Source organism: Nomia melanderi, chromosome 1, assembly GCF_051020985.1.
Source record: "Nomia melanderi isolate GNS246 chromosome 1, iyNomMela1, whole genome shotgun sequence".
In the NCBI taxonomy this organism is placed as follows: Eukaryota; Metazoa; Arthropoda; class Insecta; order Hymenoptera; family Halictidae; genus Nomia; species Nomia melanderi.
This window is the reverse complement of record NC_134999.1, coordinates 10,695,734-10,718,085: the sequence shown is the minus strand read 5'-3', so window position 1 is coordinate 10,718,085 and position 22,352 is coordinate 10,695,734. Positions and strand designations below refer to the sequence as shown.

Genomic DNA, 22,352 nt, shown 5'->3' with positions numbered 1-22,352 from the left:
CGAGCTGCGATCGGCGTATCCCGGGGAAAATAAAATTCCGCCAACACGGCGTGCCGCGCGGCACGGAACCCGGCGGGGGGAACAAAGTGTCCGCGTCCAGAAGTGGGCTGCAGCGCGAGCGAGCGAGCGCAGGGAAATCCCCGATGCGCTCACCTGTGACCAGTTTTATCACGCGATGCTCATTAGCGTCGCGAACGATTCCGCACCGGGCAACGAGTCACTCGCTGCTGTTGCCTCGGCAGCTTCGCGAGGACAGTAGTCGAAAGCCAGGAAGCGTAAACCGCGGCAGCTACCTACTGGCGAGGGAAAACCGATAAAAACACGGCGCACGGATCCGCCGCGAAGACATGCGAGTAGTAAAACCCCATTCATCGACGGCGCGCCTTTGCTTTTCGATGCGCGTCTTCTCTCCCGCTCGTTTATTCACTTACTTATTTACTTACTTACATTTTCCAGTCAGAAGCGTTTTACACGACGTCGATGGCAACATCAAACGCTACGGCGGGAACGCGGTTCGAACCGCAGCCGCTGTTCGACGCGCGGTTCCCTCTCCCGCGCGCGTGATCGTCATCGAGAACCGGGTGGCAAGGCTCGCGGAACGAAAGCACTTCTCCGCCTCGGGACTCTGGGGCCGGGTTTCTGCCGGGAAATATGAGAGCGAGAGGGAATCGAGAAGCGAAAGAGCGCGCCGGGAAAACTGGCCACGTTTCTCCTGGCGTAAAGGCTGCCTGTTACACGCTGCCTTGATGGCCCTGGCGTTAAATTCAGCCGTCAGAGCTTTCAGCGGGGTTCAGCAACAGCGTCAGCAACTCTGTTCCTTCCCTGTCTCCCTCTTTCTCTCTTTACTCTCTGTAACCCCCTACTCTCTTCGCCCCCTTCCCTCTTCTCTCTCACTCTTTCTCTCTCTCTCTCTCTCTGTCTCTGTCTCTCTGCATCCCGAAACTCGCACATCGTCCGCCTCCCGCGTTCCGTGTTTCTCGACTCCATTCGCGCTCGCTCACCCCTTCCTCCACCTTTCCTCTGCCAACCCCGTCTCCCTCACCGCTCGCCCCCGCACCCCCGGTATCTCGCGCGAGAGCGAACCGGCGAGCTCGTCACGCACATGCTGCAACGACCTTTTGCATCAAAAGCTTTGTTTATGGGCCGAGGAGAGATTTATAGGCTGCGCGACGATATGCATACAGCGGGACCAGTATGCGTCACGGCCGTTAGATCCACACTCGAAAACGCGAGGACCAGGGAGAGCCGCGAGCTTCTCTTTAGGGAACGTGACAGGTAGATCGGGATGACTGTGCGCGAAAAACCAATACGGCGGACGCGTCGGGTCGACCGTTGCTTGCGGACACCCTGTCCGCGGGGTTTGGGATATTGGAACGTTGCTGGAGGAACTGGAAATGAGAGCGAAAGGTAGCATAGATTGAATTGAAGCTGCTGACGGAAAGTGATTCAAAGTGTTTCGGTGTTAGAGAATATTGGGCTGAGTTCGAGCTGGAGTTCCATGGTTGGAGATAGTTTAAAAGAATTGAGATTTGATGGTATTGGACAGGATAGATGGGTAAATTTGAATGTGTTTCGGAGTTTGTGAAAAAGCAGAACAGTTTCTAGATTGAAGATGTATCATATGGTTTGAAAGGAAATGTAGAGTTTGAAGGCGTTTGTCAAGTCCGAAGTTGCGCGAGTCCTATTTCTAAATAACAAAGCGCAATTGATTCGCGGAAGGCTTCATAGTTTCGAAATTTCCTTTCGCGAAATCGGAACTCGTTCGAGAGTTTCCTTCGCCGAACAAAGAATAGGAAAGCACTCGAACAATCCCGCGGAGCGGCACATTCAGTGTCGCGGGTACACGATCGTCTCGCAGACTGACGCAGCAGATCAAACGTTTTGCTACTCTCGCAGCGGCAATAAAAACGATCCTGGCGTATACAGCGACGCTTTATCATCTCCGTAAATCTCCCCGCGACGGTGTGCATTTCCTTTGAAAGTGTTTCCGTCGCTTGAATTACCGAGCTCCTTGCCTTCTTTCGCTCTCCGGCGGAGTTTATTTATCGCGACGCACCTGGAATGGTTCCGCCATCCGGCCACGGTAAAATATTGCCGTGCACTGGACTCCGTCGCCGCGCGAAATAACACTTAATTAATAAACCGCGGACATTCCGCCGCGTCCGTTGCACGCGTATCTATCATCCGCGCAACACACAGCCGAATGGCGAGCTACCATACGAACCAATGTCCCCGTGTCCGATCGATTCGCCGAGAATTTGGAACAAACCATTTCGAGACTCGGGTGCACTTGGGAATTGTCGCGAGCGCGAGTCGAAGAAAATCATCGCATTAAATCGGAACCGGTGCTTCGTAATTTGCGCTGGCACCGCGACCGGTCTTGAAAAAAATTGTGCCTTTCGATACCTTATAATGTTCGACCGGTAACTTTATAATTACCGGCAATTATCTAGAAAATTCCCGAGAATTTGCTCGCTGGCCGGCTTACACACGACCCGAGTGTTCACAATTAGATCAGCCAAAGAAGCGAGTATCGGTACATCGTCAATTCCCGGCAACGATTATGGCGAGCTCATAATTGGTGCTGGGCACGGTCGGCGATGTTGCCATGGGGATCGGAAACAGGATTACGTACCGCGTGTTCACCTCCGCAAAGTGTTAACAACTGGACTCGGTTCTCGCACTTACAATTACGCACTAGGTCTTACTCGCGGTAACCGGCATGCCGTGGCCGCGATCATTACCGGCATTAAATTCCCCGATCCCGATCGGGCCGCGGCTGATTGGCTGGCGGTGCGCGCCACGCTCTCCGATCCGGTCGCCTGGAAACTCCTTATTTAGCTGGCCGTATTATACAAGAAAATACGGAATAATCTGGCGCGGTCTATCTCTCCTCTCCGCACGGCCGAGGCGAACCGGCCGAGTCCTAATAAAACCGAGCGGCGATCCTCCGAACGTTCCCGATCTCTTATCCGGCCCGCCGCCTTTCAACGGCGTCTGCTTTAATCTCCTATCACCTGACCGGCTGCTCCGATCAATGAGAACCGACCGAACGCGAGTCAATTCTCCCTTTGATCCGGGAATCACGTCTACGACGGAATTTCCGACTCATTTTTACGTAACAGCGTTATCAAATTTTATACTCGTTTTCGTCGGTCTCACTTTCAACGGTCTTCTCTGATACACTTCGGTTTAATACACGTTACTCCATTTGTTACGAATGATTGCAATACTATCCCCGCGTGTTCATGACTACAAAAATAATTACCAAAAGAAAGGTTACAATATTAGGTCATCTGCTGCAAAGTAAAACGTACTTTCATCAAAAGAATGTAATCAAACGATTGCATCAAATAAAGGTGACAACGGCAAAACATTCTGAGTCACTGTGTTTACATCACTCCGAAAAATTCTCCAAAGTACCGGATCGAATCGGAGTATCCCAAGACGTACGAGACTTTCGACTACAAACCGAAACGATTACCTGTGACCGCCCCCCAAACCGGAAACATTCCGAAAGTGAAAAGAATTTCCGAAACGGCCAACAAAGGCGGTGAAGTGGGAGAGACGTTTTAGTGATGGTGGCGGTGGTGGTGGATGGTGGTGGTGGTCGCGATCGCAGCGTTCGACATCGGTAAACTGGCCGCCGTAGGTGTCCATAGGCAGCGGCGCGGCCACGGACGAACGGCTAAGGGAAAAAACAAACAAATAAGAGAAAGGAAGAAAAGAAAAGAAAGAAAAAAGGCGGGGGAAAGAAGACGAGGAGAAAAAAAGAAGCGTCGAGAAAAGTAAAGAGAAAAAAGTGCGTGAAAGAAACGGCAGGAAGCGGCGGGCGGTTTCTCGGTGGTGCTCGGATCGGCGGTCGCGGGACGAATGCAATGCGAGTCTCCGTCTTCGTCTGGCGGACCCCCCACCCTGCGCTCCCATGCGATAGAGCCCGTCTCGCGGGGACGAGAGCCCCCTACCGTGGCGCCGTGCGTTGGTGGGGAAGCTGTCGGTCACGTGGGCGGCGCTATAATCGGGCCACGCCCAATCGCGTTGCCCGTTTACCAGCCAGGCGCGTTCGTCAAATGTTTTTCGTCGCGGATTATGACGCGGTCTGCGCGATTATGACCACCTCTCTCTCCCTCGCCGTACTCCTCATGCTTTCACCATCTCTCCTGTCCCTCTCGCTCGCTCTCACCCTCTTTCGCTTACTCCGTCGCGTTCTCTAACCCGATGCACACGCTCTTTGTCCTCTTATCCCTGTTCCTTCCACTTTTTTTTCAACTCTCTTCCCTCTCTACCTTTAAGCGCTTTCCTCCTCGAGGCTGGATTTTTTCCCTCCTTGTCCTTCTCTCGGTTCCTTGGTTCACCATCCAGGACGAAGTTTGCTCTTGCCCCAGCCCGTCGGACAACCGCTTTTGCCAGCCACTGGATCAGCTCGGCTACGCTCGGCCCGGTCCGGTCCGGTCTGGTCTGGTCTGCGTGTCTGGTCGTCCTCATCTACTTCGACCGACGGCTGAATCCGCGAGAGGATCCCTTCTCGTCCTGCCTCGCCATCGGCCGGCTCTAGACGCATCGATCCTCGGACACGGCGACGGCGGCGGCAGCATCAGCGGTGGCGGCTCTCTCTTCCTTGGATCGGACACCCGAGAATATAGAGAGACCCGTCGATTCAGCGTTCCCTAGCGCGCCGCTACAATAGGACAGACTGGGGGTGGCTGGGGAAGAGAGGGCAGGGTACACGGCCAATTGGTGATACACGCTCCTGACGGTACCGCTCGTCGCCCGGACAACTTGAAATTGAAGCGACACCGCGCGCCGCACTCGCCCGCTTACCCCTTTTCTACCAGCAACCCTAACCGTCCTTGTCCGACGTGTGTATGCACCGGCGACGTGTGGTTAATGGAAGTCGCCGGCCACCTCGAGCGCGTGTTCCTCCAGCTTTTCGATCGGCGGATACGAGCCGGGCTAACTCGCGGAACACGGTCGGCCTGATTCGCTGCGCTCCGCGATCGATGGGCATAATTCGGGGTAATCGCGGAGCGGCTTGGTCATCGATCCGTGAATGACAGTGATGAAATGAATTCCGTTCCATTTGTAGAATGAAACGAATGTGACACTTGATTGAATTTTTTTATAAGAGTTGTGTGTTACATTTGAATGAGATTCAGGGGAATTTGTTTAGTTTGAGATTAGGGGGTATACCAAGGATGCAATTTAGCTGAATTTGGAAGTATTGTTTCGAATGCACTCGCAGCTCGGGTGGCTCGTTCAACTGTCACCGCGGGCAAGTTTAAAACTATTCGAAGAGTGATTCGCGGAAACTTGGAAGTATGTCGCGGAGCTGGATGCGCTGGTGTCCGTTTGGGGGATCAGAAAAGAGGCGGAAACAGAAACCTTTTATCCCGTGTATCAAGTATCATCGTGCGCGCGGCGCATCCTTCCGCGCCGCGAGAGAACTTCTCTTTGCCTCGCGTTACTTTTCCTTTCGAGATCGTTTTCCGCCTGATGCCTTCGCGATCCAGCGTCGAATCTCGCGAGATGCTGATCGCTCAGAGGGTCATCTGCACATGGTTTTACTACGATAGGTGATTCGCAATGGAAATTAATTGAAAAACGCAAAGTGAAATTCATTTTGCTTGTCTTGTGAAACGAAATGGCCACGAAAGTGTAAAAATTTTGTTTGATTTTTATTTATTAGGATGTTTAGGGCTCATCGCTCGATGTATTGAGTAGACGGGTTGAAGCAATTTTCTTTTTTTGAATAATTAATGCAAGGTGTTCGGTGGCACGACGTGTACGTGAGTTCCTAGCCGCTTAGGAAGCGACATTGGTTCGTTTCCGCTCGCCTCTATCTAACGGGGACTCGACAGCTGACAATACTCATTATTGATATGTGCTGCGCACCGGCTATTCACGACACTTGTAATAATAATATAGACAATACTCTGTTACACGACTCGATGTGTTCTATCCGCGGACGTGAAGAATTGCTAGAGCACTATACTTGGTTCCTACTTGGTGAAGAGGGAAGTGGGTGCGCGAAGTTGATTTTAATCTGTCGTTAATGGTACCGAGAAACGAATGAGTGGGCAAGATGTACTTTTGACAGGTATTTAAATCACTGATAATGAGGGAATGGAAATGAATTGATGTTATAGTTGCGCGGAGAACTATTTGTCATCGAAATGGAGCAGTTGGACCAGAAATAGTGTAGTATTTTAGGAGACTAAAAAGAATTTTCGTGTTCGTTCTTTATAAAAGCACTGATTTATTGATTGGGTCTGGTGGATTGCGAATTTCATTAATCAACGTCGCTAAAATCACAGAAATTCGAGTTTTAGCTCTACTTTCACCCATTAACCTACTTCTCTTTCTCTCCCTCTCTGGATAAGCACTTCGCGGTGAATATCAGCAACTCGAACCTGCTTAACCGTTTAAGGATCGATTTTTTTTTTTAATTCTGAAGGAAAATTCCCAATTATTTTGTTATTAATTAAACAATGCAATATGCTTCACGATAAACCTTAGAAAATTTCCGAAGAAATTTTAATACTCAGGAAAACAATGATTACACAGATAATTGAAAATTCGATTCAACTATAAGGCATAAAAATAATAAAGTCTGGCTTCATCACTAAAGAGCAAACATTAAGAAATAAGGCAGTAATTAAAGAAATTCAATTAAAATTGATTGAAAACTTCAAATTACTTCAATTCAACGAAATTTATTATAAAACATAAAAGATCATTTCTTCTTTCCAACAACTGTTCCCAAAAACACTAAAAATCCCATCTATGTATGTAACTATTCATTTTTTCTACTTTTTTCCAAGTAATGTCTTTACTAAACTAAAGACAGTTCTTCACTGTTAAGTTCGAAGCCAGAACAAATACTTTTCAAAATATGCCACATAACAGCGATAATAAATCTTCAATTTGTCGAAATTTAACAGTTTAAAGAATCTTCTAGAAACTTTAGAGTCAAAATATTATTAAAAAATTTTGCTTCGTTTGCTTCGAAGCACTGAACGAAAGGTAGAGCTTTCGTTGACCGCGCACGAAACGCAGACAGCCGGTCGAATTGATCGCGGCTGTGGTCGTCGTGGGTTCTATTTACAGGAGCGCACCGATCACAATGCCTGTCCAGGATTCGACGTGGCTACGACGCGAAATTCCCTGTTGCCGAGGCAAGGATCGAAGCCGTATTACTCCGAGGCATGTCTTCGAGAGGCGGGTTAGGTAGCCGTATACTGGGCTCTTTTAATCGTGGCTGATCGCGTGACGTCAAGTCCCCAGGATTATCTTGTTTCGCCTCAACATCTTTCGAGTTAATTTCATTAATTGAACGACGGCAGAAAATGTTTAAAAACATTAAACTTACGCGACACACGACGTCGACCTTATAAATAGTATCTTGTGTTTACACTGATCACACAAACTTATATCTGGTTAATACCAATCCGGTCTGTTGAAATAAATTATGAATAATATTGGATACGAATGACAAAGTTAACAATCCTTGATCTAACTCTTTATGTTATTGTACAATAACCTATATTATATATTGTTCGCGAAGTTTCAAGCCTGATTTTATTATATGTACCCTATATATAAATACACTTGTAAGATTGTTATTAAGTGTAAAAAATAGCATCTGATTTTACTAGAAAATTTCAGATTACAAATCATATCACTTGGTTGGACAAACACCTTCTTTTATATTAAAACTTCTTTAATATATAATGTGTATTTATAAAAACTGTTTGCAAACCAATAATCCTGGTTCTATTTAAAAATGAAGGCAATTCTCATTAAATAGTTTCATAAGAATATAATGATTGCGAACTAAAACGAACCTATCCAACAATCTTTAATATCATAAAACGACGGAAAATCGGTAAGACATCAGTATCGTTTATTGCAACTTATTGAACGATAATGTATGTTTATTAACAAGGTTAATGGAATCGGTGAGATAAAGAGGCAGAAATTAGAATCTCGTTTCTTAGAAGATCTGAATGGGGTCAGTGACCATTGAAAATGCAACGAACGATTAGCTTGAATTTGGAACGTATCGCCGACCCATAGAATTTCTGGAATCGATCGGATCCATTACCGTTGAATGGTCCGCAAACGAAAGGATTTCCGAGGAGAGCCGAAAATCGATAGACCTACTCCCCGTTGCGGTACTTAAAGTGTTTCCTTAAAGTATTCTTCATAGTTGCTTCGGAGCTCAATGACAATGGTCGTATCGTGCGTTATCGGCGATCCATGCTACCTGGTATTGCTCCCGAAAAGGTAAATGCAGTAGAGTGGATTTTTTTTCAAAGACTGTGATATTTGATTTCAATTGCACTACTGAAACTTCGAGAAAATTTTCTTCTGAAGAAGCACTTGACGAAGTTTGCATTAAAACGAAGAATGAAGACTTCAACTTAGTAACTTTCTTTTATGAATCTCTTTTACGTATTCAGTGGATTCTTGTGAATTATAAACTACAATAGATGCACGCAGGGAATCTTTAAAAAGTACAAAGAATGTAGAAACGACGTGAGTAATTGATGTTCAATCGAGAAAATAAATTACGACACTTTTTACATATCATTATATTTTCTAGAATATACTCTTCGAAGAAAATGAACGAGGATTGAAAAATGCTTCCTACAAGACAAATAGCGTCTCGTCCTAACATAGACAAGAACCACGAAGAACGTACTAATTCAAAAGTAAAACCAGATGCTTGATATTCTAACGAGGATACCGATATTTCCCGGGGGATCAACAAACGCCAGGACTATCTATTATTCATCGCCGGGAACCGTCCGTAGAGATAATAAATGTCCTTATCTCCGTGCGGAATGCTCGAATAACAAAGCTCGTGGAGGAAAATCCCGAGACAAGGATCCGATCTCGGTATCGATCCTTTGATATTACGGAATATCGGTTGACCGGCGAATGAGGGAAGCAGCGGCCCGAGGAATCGGTTGTTACAGTAGCTTTCGCGTGGAGTGTTTCTAGAAATGACGGCGGCGAGCCACGCCGGTCCTCGCCGTTTCGTTCCGCGCCGCACCGGTGGAAAAGCTCTCGCGGATTTGGCAACACTGTGACGCGCTGGGCGTCTCGCTAACACTCGACGGCGCGAAGGATGAGGGGGCCTCACGACGACCGACCGACCGACCGACCGAGCGAAAAACCCCTCGATGTTCCGTACGCGAAGGTGGAGGGCGGGTACCAGTGACCAACGGGTAGGGGAAGGCAGCGAAGAGAGTGACGCGGATTAGCGGAGGGGGTGCTCATGTGAGTTGGATCGGTGGGGGCGATGGGCGGAGTGGGGGCTGAGTGGGCGGAGCCAGCGGTTTCTCCTTCGCGGCCGGACCGCGCAAGTCTGCTACTCGTGGGGCCCACGGGGTGGAGAGAGGCAAAGTGGGGGAAGTTCCGGTGGTGGGAGTGCGGAACGGTGATGCTCGTGACGCTGGCTAGCGCGAATTTTGGCACAGCTCGCGAAAATTTCTCACTCGGCTTTTCACGGAAAACTTGGACTGCGCTCGACACGGCCAATCGGCTTGAATTATGACTGATGAAGTGCCGTGCCGGACTAATGGAGAAAACGGGCTGCCGAGGCGCCTCGGAATGTTCGAGCGGCGCGCACGCCACCGCGAATTCGACATCTGGTCAAACCCGCGATTCGGACGGGTTGCGAGAGAAGACTGGAACGAATGCTCGTTTTCGCGACGGGTCTCTCGTTGTTTGTCGCAGTTTAAATTTGTTTCTCTTATACCGTGGAACAGGAATGTGATAGTCTGCTTTCTTGTGAACGTTAGAAAATAGAATTTGAAAGTCAGAGCGTTGTGAGCAAAAATACGGTGGATGTTAGTTCAATTACTGAACCATTTTTGGAGTATATTGCTACGAAATTTCAAATCGATGAGTCAATTTTTCTTTCTACGTAAATGATATTATTTCAAATCGGCACATTCAATGGAATGTCTCATCCACAGAATTCAGACAAGTCAGCGAACAATATCTTCCGAAGTTGAACCGACGAGCGTTACCCACCATGATGCGAATAATCAAAGACATTCGCCGCAATAAACAAGGAACGCGAAGCGGCACGGTCTATCGCGATGGATTGGGTGCGCGTCGAGCGCCGGTAAAAATCCGCCGTGTCAATCGACACGACACGGTTATCGGCAGCGAAGCTTCGAGCAACGTCGATCGCGGTTTCCCCCTCTTCGGGGTTCCCCCGCCTACGGAACAGGCGATCCACGAGGAGGGTGGTGTTAATGGGCGTACTCGCGGTTAACACCCTTCAACCGGCAATGGTGGGGTACACGCTAGCTAGTGGAACGAAGAGGGAGACACGGTATCATGCGCTAGACGAAAGAAGTGACGTCGAAGGAAGAACGTCGAAAGCGTGGTGCAGAACCGGTCGCGTGGTGGGGACATCCCCGAGAGAGAAGAACTGAATGGAACAGAGGAAGACGAAGTGAGAGGGTTGAAGCGTGAAGAGAAAGAGAGGGACGTCGGGAAAGGCGTCGAGAGCAACGCCGCTGGGATTGGCGCCGGAACGCCAATCCGGACTACGAGCGCTCATTATCGCCCGACGGACGCCGTGGAAGGGCGCCTCTATAGCGTACCGTCTCTCCTTGTCCGACGATCGGCCAGGCCTATTCCCGTCTCGGTCCCGCCCCGGCCGGTTTATAGCGGTCCGTTCGTCGGACCACGTTCCCCCACCAATGCACCGCCGGGTTGGAGACGTAGGGGAAGGGAGGAGGAGCCCCTGCACCGTCTCAGTCTTCGCGTCGCTGCCCACCAGCATTCACGCCTCCCGCGTCCGTTCGTCGGCGCAGGCACACTCCGCTCGCCTGTATACACGCACACGCGGCCGCCCCCGTACACGTAGCCACGCGTACACACGCCCTGAATCCGGACGAGGACTTTAGCACACCAACACCTCCGCGGGAGGTGTGGGGGTGAGCCCCCAGAGGAGGTGTCAATCCTAGCGCTGCTCAGTGACCATCGCGGCGCCACCCAAGTAACACCTTTCGTCCGCTCTCCGGCCCAGGTTCGGGAGCAGAGCAGCCGAGCCACTACACACAGCTCTCTTTCTCGCTCTCTCTCTCCTCCTCTCTCGCTCTCGTTCTCTCTCTCTCCTCTCCTATCGGCTTTTTGTCGTCCAGTGTCTCTCGCGGTTGCGGACACACACGGCACACTGTAAACTGTTTCCACGACGGCGTCGTCGTCGTCGTCGTGGTGTCGTCGCCGTCGTCGTCGTCGCCGTCGTCGTCGCCGCTGCTGCTACTGCTGCTGCCGCCGCGCCGTTGTCGTCCGTCGGACGCCGTTACTCCACGCGCGCCGGACGCCGCGCGGCCTCGCTCTCCGTTCCCATCGCGCGCCGTACCTGCTCGCCCGCGCCTGGCCCGCGTACCGCGCGAACCGGCCGGGGATTTTCGTCAGTGAGGTGATCAAGAGTGTGCACGGAGGAACAACCCGGTGGGACCCGGTGGCCCGGGCACCAGTGAGTGCGCTTTAGTGAACGACAGTGAACGACAGGATACTCAGTCAGCGCAAGTGTAAATACATATATTGTATATACTTATATACATATATATGATATATACATATATTCTTGAGACGTGACCAGTGGACTTTTCCTCTCCGTGCTCCGCGCACGCGTTCCTTCGTTCTGATAAAGATTAAGAAAGAGAAAAGGAAAGATTCAATGATTGTGTCTGAAAACCGAGTTGAATCGGGAGAAAGTGTGCTTCGAACCCGGTGCTGAACTGTGCTTCCCTTCTTCGAGCAAGTCGTGAAAACTATTTTTCCGACTAAAGTGCGAGAGTCCGAGCGGGCTCAGCCGCCGCGCCGCACGGAAACGCTAGGCCCGTCGCGACGTACGATGTCCCCTGGTGGATTCGCGACGGGGCTCGTGGCGATCGCAGGATCCCAGTGGGACCGCGAGCCTAGCGAGGATCGCGGGATCCGTTCCTGAACGCTCTTCAGCACTCGGAACTGGCTGGTGAACCATGTCCGAGAACGAACCGAACAGTTAATTGTCGTGGACGTTTGTATTCATCCGTCACGACCAGTGCGATTGGACTGCAATCGACAAGGTGCCCGCGATTCAAGTGTCGCCGAAAGGAAACTGTTAAATCGAAGTAATCAACAACAACAATCGAAAGAAACAGGAACGAAACGTATCGGGAGCTAGCCGGCTACAGTTGTTTTTAGTTTTCTCGGTTCCATGAAGGGACAAGTGGTGTTGTTTAACTGGTGTTGGGTGAAGAGTGCGCGGATCGCTCGCCGTTCTCCTAGGTCGTAAATCTCGAGTGAGAGCCCTCCTAGTTTTTTGAGTCACTCGTAGAGGAATCTCGCGCGACTCGGCACCACCCGGCCCGTCTCGATGAGATTCGAACAAGACACGGCGTGCAGGGGTACCCACTGCGCCAGCACTCCGCAACCCTCCGCGCTGCAGCAGCGATCACGGGTCGAGGAGGTGGTGGAGGAGGAGGAAGTGGACTCCTCCGGGAAGGACATCGAAGGTCAACGGCGTAGACGAGAATTGGAGGCTAACGTGATCGAGGGTGCGAACACGGGGCCGAGGGCCGAGGCGGGGGGGCCTGGGATGGCGTACCCCGCGTCAGCGACGGCTCTGAATCAGCACTCGCCATTCGCGACGTCGATCGCCGGCACGCCGTCCAACAATCCGAACGGTCACATATCCGGTGGTCACCTGCCGGCCCCGGCCGCGCCGCGACCGACGGACTTCAGTGTGTCCTCGTTGCTGACCGCGGCCAGCACTCATCCACCGATTTTGGGTGGCTCGTCTTCTCAAGGTAGCGCTTCGCCGCCGCCCGGCGGACCAGGTAGTCCGGCCGCCGCGCCGGAAACACCACCGCCGTTGCCCAGCCAGAGGGAATTGTCTCATCCGTCCTCGGCGGTGGTCGTCGCGAGCTACTTCAGCGCTGCCACCCTGGCCGCGGCCGGTTTCTACAATCCGGCGGCCCATTTGCCGGCGACCAGCTCGCCAGGCCCGACGGCCCACCATCTGTCCGGCAAGGGAATCCTCAATAGCGCCCACCATCATCCCCATCTCAACCCCCACGGAATCACACCGCCAGGTGAGCCAGCCAAACAGTGTCGTTACCTAATGATATCGAGTGGTTTGAAAGATACCTCCAAAGTGTCGTGGATCGACGGAAAATGAGAAATGGAAGGGTGATTGTATCGTGCGCGGCGTGATCGGGTCGAAGTTGTCCGGTACAGTGTTCTTCTGTTTGGTTTTGATAGGGGTTGGATTCGTCTAGCATCGTAGGGCAGTATAAGTTTGGTAGTCGGGAGAGGGTAGGACGTAGATCGAAAGGTTTGTTCAGGAGGAGAGATCGTAGACGGGAATATAGGCACCCGTGGATTGTGTGCACTAGAAAATAATTGGGCTCGCAAGGGTACGCTGTGAGTGAAGTTCGCGGTTGAAAGTGTATAGTTATGGGAACTGTGCTCTGAATAGGTAAATGGATTCCGGTTTGGCTGGATTTCAGGGATCAGGGGTCTGTTCTTGATGAGGCAGTGCTTCGGCCCTGGTACATATCGTCCCCTTACGCGAGAAACATGGTATTTCTAATGTTTGATCTTGTCGAAACGCGTGTTCATTAGGATGGGACACGAAAAACTACACGGAAACGTGAATTGTGTCGTTAAAATACGGAATAGTCTCATGTGGATACATGATTTGAAGGGTACAAGACCGTGGAACGCGAGTACAATATAGTAGCTGCTTGTCGCGAGCCTAATCTTCAAAGGCAAACACTTTTATCCGATTAATCTAGACTAGAATTGAGAGTTAAAGACGTTTCGTCGTGTATTCGAGTCTCTGCTCCGCGTAGAAGGTATTCTACGCGAGTTGTTTCTAACCGAGACCGTAAACGTTGATTCAAGAGAACCGAAAAGACGAAAAAGTTCGCGGCGACGATCGAGAACAGGGCAATGAAGCTTCCCGAGCGCCCTGGGGAATATTCAAAAACTTGTTACCCGGATCACAAGTTTCCTCGCCGGTCCTAACCGGAAACGTAGAAGCAACTTTTATCGCTGGAACAAGGTTGCCGGTTGCCGAGAAAACCGAGTAGTTCCATTCGAGAAAAACACAATTTACTGGAGCAGGAAGGCGACTCGGTGTCAGGGATCGCAAACTTCTGTAAACCGGTAAAAACAAGCTTGAAATCGGTATTAGAATTCGAAAAACAGTATCGGGATCTTGGAGGTTGTCTGAAAAGTTTTTGTTTGTTTAACACTCCAAAACATACCAAAAAATTCTCTGTCAGGATTATCGAAGTTTGTCCGAATCACGTTTGGAACTCTGGCAAAACGGTTGCTGTTACAGAAAAATCGGTAAATGATCCAGAAAAAGTGTGCGCAATGGAAAAATCGGGCAGCGTTTAATTACCGCGTCAGCAGGCTTTGGTTTACGATCAGCACGGGTGAACTTGTTGCGTGTTTGCGCAAACCGGCGTGCTCCAGCGCTCGTTTCGGCCGATCCAGCGACACGGATCGCGGCCGTTCACTTTCCCCGGGGTTTTCCGCAGGCCTCCGATCCCGTTCCGTTCGCCGATGGCTCGCGATGACGTTTCTAATGATCGGCCGGCGGAAGATGTACAGCCGGCACGCGAGAGAACCGTTTCATCGCTTATTCATCCGGCCTGATCTCCGCAGATACATTCGTTTCCCGAATCGACGATCGGTTTGTTAACGCGGCGTAGCGCGGTGTTTTCACTTGGCCAGCCAACACGGCTGTCAATCGTTCCCAACGATGTTGTTAGACCTCGCCGTTTCACATGGAACCGGATGATTTATGCATCTCGACCAGCCACCGGCCGATTATCTTATGCGATGCACGATTTTAAGCTGCTCTTTAAGTTCCTTCTCCTTTACAAATAAAAAATTTGCAGGTGAAATTAGAATCATTGGTACGTTTGAGATAATTGTATAGGAAAGTTTGAGGCGAAACGGCTAGGCTGCCATCTTCATTGTCGTTGGACGGCATGAAGCAGGATGATAATAATAATAATCCGATTTTACTGCGCACACAATCGTCAAAACTATAAAAGAGAAAATGAAAGGAATAATATTTATGCGTATAAAATATCGTGAAAGTAAACGAAAATAATCGTGTCGCGAGTAGGTGAGATTCAGCGAGTTTGAAGCGGCGATTGTTATTGAATTTATCCCTGATTATGTTTGGAATTGAGTTAAATATTTGCCCTGATCAAATTTACATTTATAAAAGATTTTAATCTGCCACGGAGTCGCTGAAGTGTTTTTGAAATTGATATGAATTATAACAAAACGATAAGCTGTAAAAATATATCTGGAGTAAATTTAGTACGTCGTCTGAAACTCTAAATTTCACTAAGATTTAGCATGTATGGACAGTAAATAATCATGTACACGGAAAATAATTTTTTTTTCATCGTAGAACGTCTCCAAGACGGTGATCATCCCCTCAAATTTACACATTTTTCTATTAATATAATCTTTCCACGACTCGGATACACCAAACGTTTGCGCGCATGAATTATTCAGAAACACGTGTGCCATCCACGAACTGTAAAAAAATTGGACCCTGACGCGTTATCTTTAGGTAAACGTTTCTTTATTATTATTTTGCAAATGATTCATAGATTCATATTCAAGTAATGAGTCTGCAGAAGTGTAAAATGACTTACTTGCGATACTTCGTTCGTCGTGGAAACGAAATGGAGTGAAAAAACTTCTGGGAGTTGAATCATCCCCTCGAAGCAATTTTCTTCTGAAAAAAAATCGTTCCTCGGATGGCGTGCACGCTCCGATGCGTCATACACGTGAAGTTTCATTAAAAGTAGAATTTTCGGGTTGGCTGAATTTCCTTGACGGAATTAATTTCCGTTCTCCTCAGACGGGGATCGACAGGACTCAACAATCTCCGATCCCATCGGCAGAAATCGAGATTAAGATTATTACTCGGTGTTGCTCGATAATTAAACTAGACTCTGTGAAAGAACGAATTAATTTCGCGATCTGTGTGTCGGAATGCCTCGATCGGGGTGGCGAAGAGAGAAAAAAAATTCGTAAACGGAATCGTTAATATGGACGACGCGAGTTCTTCGAATCGATTGGAAACTCGGCGAGGAAACTGAAATCGGGATAGGGTTCATTAACGTCGCAATTCGGATGCCTGATCCGGCTGATAATTTCATATGAAATGAAATCGAAGCTTTTCGCGTTGATCGTATATCCTATGTTAATTTATTAATTCGCGACGCTTACCCGCGTCAAACGCCAATTAAAACCGAATTATACCGGAAGCTCGCGTTTCCTCGCGGCGGGATCCGCAACGCCGCCGCGCAAAAGTTAAGGGAAAATCCATTAATTCCGCGATCAGCGACACGCGCTCGCACTCCTCTCAATCAGCCACCGATACGAATAAAATGAAAACCGAACATCCTCGACGGTACCCGCGTGTCGGTTTCGATGAAAATTCTGGGAGTGATTCCGTAACGCGGTGAAATCCATTCGAAATCACGTCAACTTCTCGTCACAGGATCGAAAATATTTTCATCGAATCGCGTTCCAAAGAATTCCTTCGAAAATCTGAATTTTCTTGAATGACAATTCAATGACACTTCATTTTGTCTGATTGTAAATAACAATGAAATCTAGAAGTGAATCTCTGAACTTAGAAAAAGTGGGTTGATGGAAAGATTAGAAAACCTATAACCGAGTTATTTCGTCGTTAACGATGAAAATTAGATGAAAAATTTCGAGTTTAATTACTGAGATTCGGACGCTATTGAATACACATGTTACCGAATAAACTTGACTAGCGCGGTTGGTCGGAGTTAACTCGGGACAAAGGAAATTCGCTCATTACATCGGAATTCAAATTAGCTCGGATTATGTGCTCAAGCGGTTAATAGATCGTGCCTAATCAAGGCGCATTATTTTCTAATACAAAATGGTACTGAGTTTATCCCACGAAATAGGCGAGCATTAATTAAGGAAACATTTGATTTGAATCGGGATTTCGATTCGAGCATGCTTTTCAGACACGGTTTCTTTCGATCCAAGATGGCCACCGTACACGTCTCGGCGCGTAGTACTGACCACTCATGCCTGACTATCCTGACGTGCTATATTTCAAGCGATCTCGAATCACAATAATTCTATTTCCTATGTCAGCATAATGCTATGATTTTTTTCTTTTCTTACCGGTTCAGAATGTGCGTATATTTATTTATTCGAATAATTCGAGAAGAGGTTAATATATTGCTGCGACTAAGGGTGTACCACCTTAGAATTTTAACTTGAAAATATTCATATGTATAAAATTATTTTCAAAATTCGTGTTTTATTGACGAAAAGTCGGAAAAATCTTTAGAATCAATCGTTCTCTGACGTCAAGTAATGATTAGTTGACATTAGCATTGAAAAACAATTCTAAGCGAAAATCAACAATCGGTAGACTTAAATTACCCAATCGATTTGGTTTAACAGTTAGGTATATTACTTTTCGTACTGAAAAAATTAAAAATCAGGCAACCAGTCAAAGAAAATCCATTGTTTGTACTATTGCAATAAAATTAAATCTTTTAGTATCACAAAATAATCGTTTTGAACAAAAATTTCTTCAAAAAACCCAATCTTGATGAAATTAAAATGTAAGATAAGTTCGTAGGAGTATCTGATAGGTTCTTCCTCTAGATAGAATCGTTTTCATCGGAGCTGCTGTTCAGGAAAGCAGATTTTCTTAGGTACAATCAGATTTCTCTGTCGCCGATCAGACAAACCATTTCGAAAGCCGTGGAAATCGCTAAAAATGTCAGCAATCGCGTGGCCCGCTCGTCAAGCTGGCGCGCTGCCATTGTCCACCGGAAGTACGGCCGCTTTTCACGGGAACTCGCATTTCCACGTCTGTCCGTTTGTCCGTCTTACGCAATGCATCCGTCGCGCCGAATAGAAGATCGGGAAAAATAATGGCGACTTTTGTTTAGATGCACGCAAGTGCATTCTCTGGTCGTTTGAATGGACACTGTGCATTACACTTAAACCGACTCCATCTATAATTACTCGAAGTGTTCGGAATTCTATCTGGAAAACTCTGTTTTCAACCACTCAGCGAATATATTAGATCTTAATATTTACAATTAGAAAATGAACACTTGAAGTTTGTGTTAGGCTCAAACTGAATATTATTAGAATATTTATCTTGTGGAAATGTTTAATTGTCAAATATTTGCTATTATTTTTGGTGACGTTCACTTAAGACGGTGCAGGCATTTGAAGACATAGAATAATGTGTACCCTAGATTGTGCGATATCTTTGTAAGAAGTGATAACTTTCAAGTTGTTCCAGTCGTTTAATACGCAAAAGCGAAAAGAAATTAATAAAATGTGGGATATAAACGTTAAGTATCAAAGTGACTGTTAATATTTTCTATAAAAACATGTTGGAACATCGATAGCTACAGTCTTGAGACCTAACAAAATATTAATTAATTGCCGCACTGTTTTATTTGCAAACTGGGACAAAGATATATGTATTTTTTCTGTGAATTGATACATAATGAGTTGGAGGCTCGATCGATATAAGAAAATCTTGAAAATGATCAGTTCCCAATACTAAATGCACGATCTTAATTGAAGTCAAATGATTAGCTAGGAGTCCTCTATTCCTACCAAGGGTGTTACAAATTTTACAGAACATTTTCAAAAAACGAAGCTGAGCAATAATACCAGGATATCAGAATGACAATACCATTAATAATATTTCTCTAAAACAGTCGTCAAACACTAATATTTAGAAATCTGTCACCTAGATAAAAAATAAAGTTAATTCCTTAAGAAATATGAATATAGTGATCTGGAAACTTAACAGTGAAATAAAAATTCCTACAAAAACTACTGACTATTGCTCTTCCTCCAAAGAACGAGAAGTAATCTATGTTTCACCCCTATTTTATGTAGACAATACATCATTTCTTATACAAATAATTTTTTCATCCAAATGTACAACCTCTACTATCGAAAACATTAATTGGCAAGTACTTCTGGCGGTTCTCAATGATCCCCGAACACTTATCGTCGAAAAAATGCTTGTCCCGAAGAATGACTGCGTTCCCGCGTGTTTCAATCGTCGATACCGCGGATTGGCCGGGAAAACATGGTAACCGGGCCCTATTGGGCAACGCCGGGAACAACGCAGGAAAGATGATAAGGATCGGGAACGCGGCGAACAGCTGAGGAAAGAAAAATCCTAGCCGCACGTCGGCAATATATTACAGCTCAGCCCGTTTGCGATAATGCAATCGATCTGGCATATCTTTCGCGTTAAACGAGCAACGCCAAGGAGCAACACCGATATCATGTCCAGAACGCATTGTCTTTGTTCCATCGGCGCTCGCCAAACGAAACGGACGTGGCTGTCAGCCGAGGGTGCACGGGGAACGGGGAGAAGGGAGGGACCCGGTGAACGTTTGGAAAATGTGCGGGGTTGTAGCCTGGTTTTCATTGGGACGGTGCGCCGATTACGCCGAACGGTACTTTTTCTTCCTCGATCCCCGAAGATTGTGCGTTTCATGCATTTCAAGTAGATTCAGTGCAATAAAATATCCGACCAGGTTGAACAAGAGAAACTATCAGACGAAAAGTTTTGAATTCACTTCCAGTTGAACCCAGTTTCTAATTCAGATAAATCTACGTTCGTGTAAATATACAGAATCGACTAATTTTGCTGGAAAATTCATATCGGTTTTCATGTAGTCAATGTTAGAACGTGTCTAAATGAATTAAAGTCAGTAAATACGAACGATTAGGCCGGGAAATTTTATATCATTTTTCCGGGAAAGTTTATATCATACGCGGATGTGAGAAACACAATTAAATTTAATATAACTTTCACTTGAATGTGAACACATTAAAATCATTGATGGAGGAAGGAAACTTCTGTCTCACCTCAGTCCTCGTGAATTATAAAAGAATTCTAGTTGGCATGAAAATCTATATGAAGATCTACAAGTAATTTTCGCGTTTATTCTAACAAATTATTCTCCTCGTACATCCGTAGATATTGGATGGCTTTTCCAGCGATTGTGGTATCTTCAAGATGTAGTTACACTCTAATAAATTATTCCATAGATTCTACATAGCTAGTTTATGAAGGAATTATGTCTATGCTGCTATTGAATTGTGGATCGTTGAAGTTCGTGTGTCGAGAACAATCGTTTCTACAAATAGAATTGTGTGTAACACCTTAACGACGAATGACTCGATATTGCGTCAAATTGAGTATTATCTTTTATTGCGACCTATTGTCTTTTCTCAGCAGAATATTTACGTAAAATACAAAACATACATTTTATAGGAGCAATAAAGTGTCTGAATAATGAAAATAATAATTCCAAATGATATTTAGAGTATTTCTTTGATAAAGAATTCGTGATTAGAATATTTAGATGATCAGAAACAAGTTCCCAGTGAGTATAACAGCGTCAACCAACGAAAATTCTCGAAGACGCTCGCGGTTCCCCCGAGGGTGTAACAATATTCAGATAACTCGAAAGCAGGATGCCCGCACAATTCGAAATATACACCACCAATCTGTTCGTTCTAATAGGTTTCGAAAGCCACAGAACAGAATCGTAATTATTCACTGCTGGCGCATAAATCATACATAATTACGAATAATTATATTAATGAGGGTGTTCCAAAAAAGAGCACGCGCACACGTGTCCGTTCCACCCGTCATTAAAATTGGCCGTGGCCCGTGTAGAGGATTGTTTTGGTTCTGTTCTAATATAAATTAAACTCCTTAGAAAGTCCATTGTTCCAGATCGGTCGGGAGCGTTCTCTGAAGTCCTGGATCCTCTTCGGAAGTTCCAGAGATGTCCGATAAAAATATATTCAAATTAAAATGTTAATTACTGAACAATGTTGGAGATACAGCTCGTGGGTTTGATAGAATCATTCTTCGATCCGTTGACTCGCCGCAGCTTTTCCTTCGGGTAGCATCCTTCGAAGTATCGGAGAACCGGAAGCAGGCTGTCGTCGAGTGTCCAAGCTTATTTCGCCATCTTTGTACTCTTTTGTTTTCAACTGGTGAGAAAACGGATGGTTAGGCTCGTGGATAGGCGACAGAGGAGTATCGTATCGCGATATGTCACTCCAGTCGCGTAAAACAGCGGATCCGACTGCGGAGAAACGATTTTCTGCCGGCGGTGTCTTATCTGACATCTGATTATTACACGCGTCCACCTCGTCCGCTACAACTAGTTATTCCCTTCGTTAACTTCAATGATGAATTAATTCGCCGCGCCCGTTGACACGCGTTGTCTTTCTCTTTACTTCTGTTGCCTTCTCTCTCCTTCTCGTTCCCCTAACACGCCGTGTCCAATGGGAGGCCGAAGCCGCAGCTGCCGCCTTTAACCGCCTTCCATCTTCGTTACTTCCTTTTCGACGGGAATTCGCATAATTGGATGAATCCGGAACGATCTCTGTATATTCTTATGAGAAACCTATCCTGGTATCCATTACGCTCTGTCTTTTCGAAATGGAGCAAGTACTCGGAGCTCAATGGTCGGCGGAGGGATTGTGTGACCGCCATCTTGCCTAGGTATTTTCGGCTTCTAAAGATTGTGTGCGTCACATTAGTTCTGTCATTTCTAGCTGATATGTAGCGATATTGTTTCGTAAGCTTCATTTAACTTTTATATTATCTTATTATAACTTTTTGTTTGTTTAAGCAATTTCAATCCCTATTGAGATTATAATGTCAATGTCATTTAATTGTAGTATGGTTTATCCTCTGCTGAAATATTCGACGAAATGTAAACATTAGATGTAACTATATTACAAAATGAATGGAAATTATAAAAAGTAGGGGGAAAACAAAATATTCTTTCTGAATTGATGATTCTGAATCTGATGACAAGTCACATTAAGAAATATGTAGAACCGAAAACAGGAAATGTTCAGTTTCCAATAAGTTCCACATAAATTTTGTTATCTAAAAAATGGAAAAAGCATGTCAAGGAAAGAATCAGGATTTCTCTCTGTGTCAGCGACATTAATATGTCATTGTTACTGTTTTCCCGGTTATCTTTCAAACTCTTTTACTTTCCTAGTCAGGCTACCAGCCAACTGACCGCAGCTTTGTAGCGATTAATCTCGTCAAGGGCGCGACCTATGTCCGACAAATTCAAAATTCGCTGCGTGTCGCGAGCCGCGTCAACGCCGGACTCGGTGAAAACTAGGAAAATCAGCGACAGGTCAAGAAAATTGCCGTGAAATTGCAGGATTCCTATACTCCATGAAATACTGCGTCAAAAATGTGTTGC

At 46.6% G+C, this 22,352-nt stretch overlaps 1 protein-coding gene across 3 annotated transcripts in view; it reads left to right on the top strand.

The window, feature by feature from the left end:
• Positions 1 to 10,697: 10,697 nt before the first annotated feature.
• Positions 10,698 to 22,352, top strand: part of bi (T-box transcription factor bifid) — a 109,048-nt gene continuing 97,393 nt past the window's right edge. The window contains exon 1 of one of the 3 annotated variants that reach the window (XM_031978363.2): positions 10,698 to 13,109. In XM_031978363.2, the coding sequence (XP_031834223.1) occupies positions 12,392 to 13,109 (718 nt within the window). In that variant the 5' untranslated portion in view covers positions 10,698 to 12,391. The remainder of the gene's footprint in view (positions 13,110 to 22,352) is intronic. The other 2 variants (XM_031978361.2, XM_031978362.2) reach the window with 2 other exon arrangements.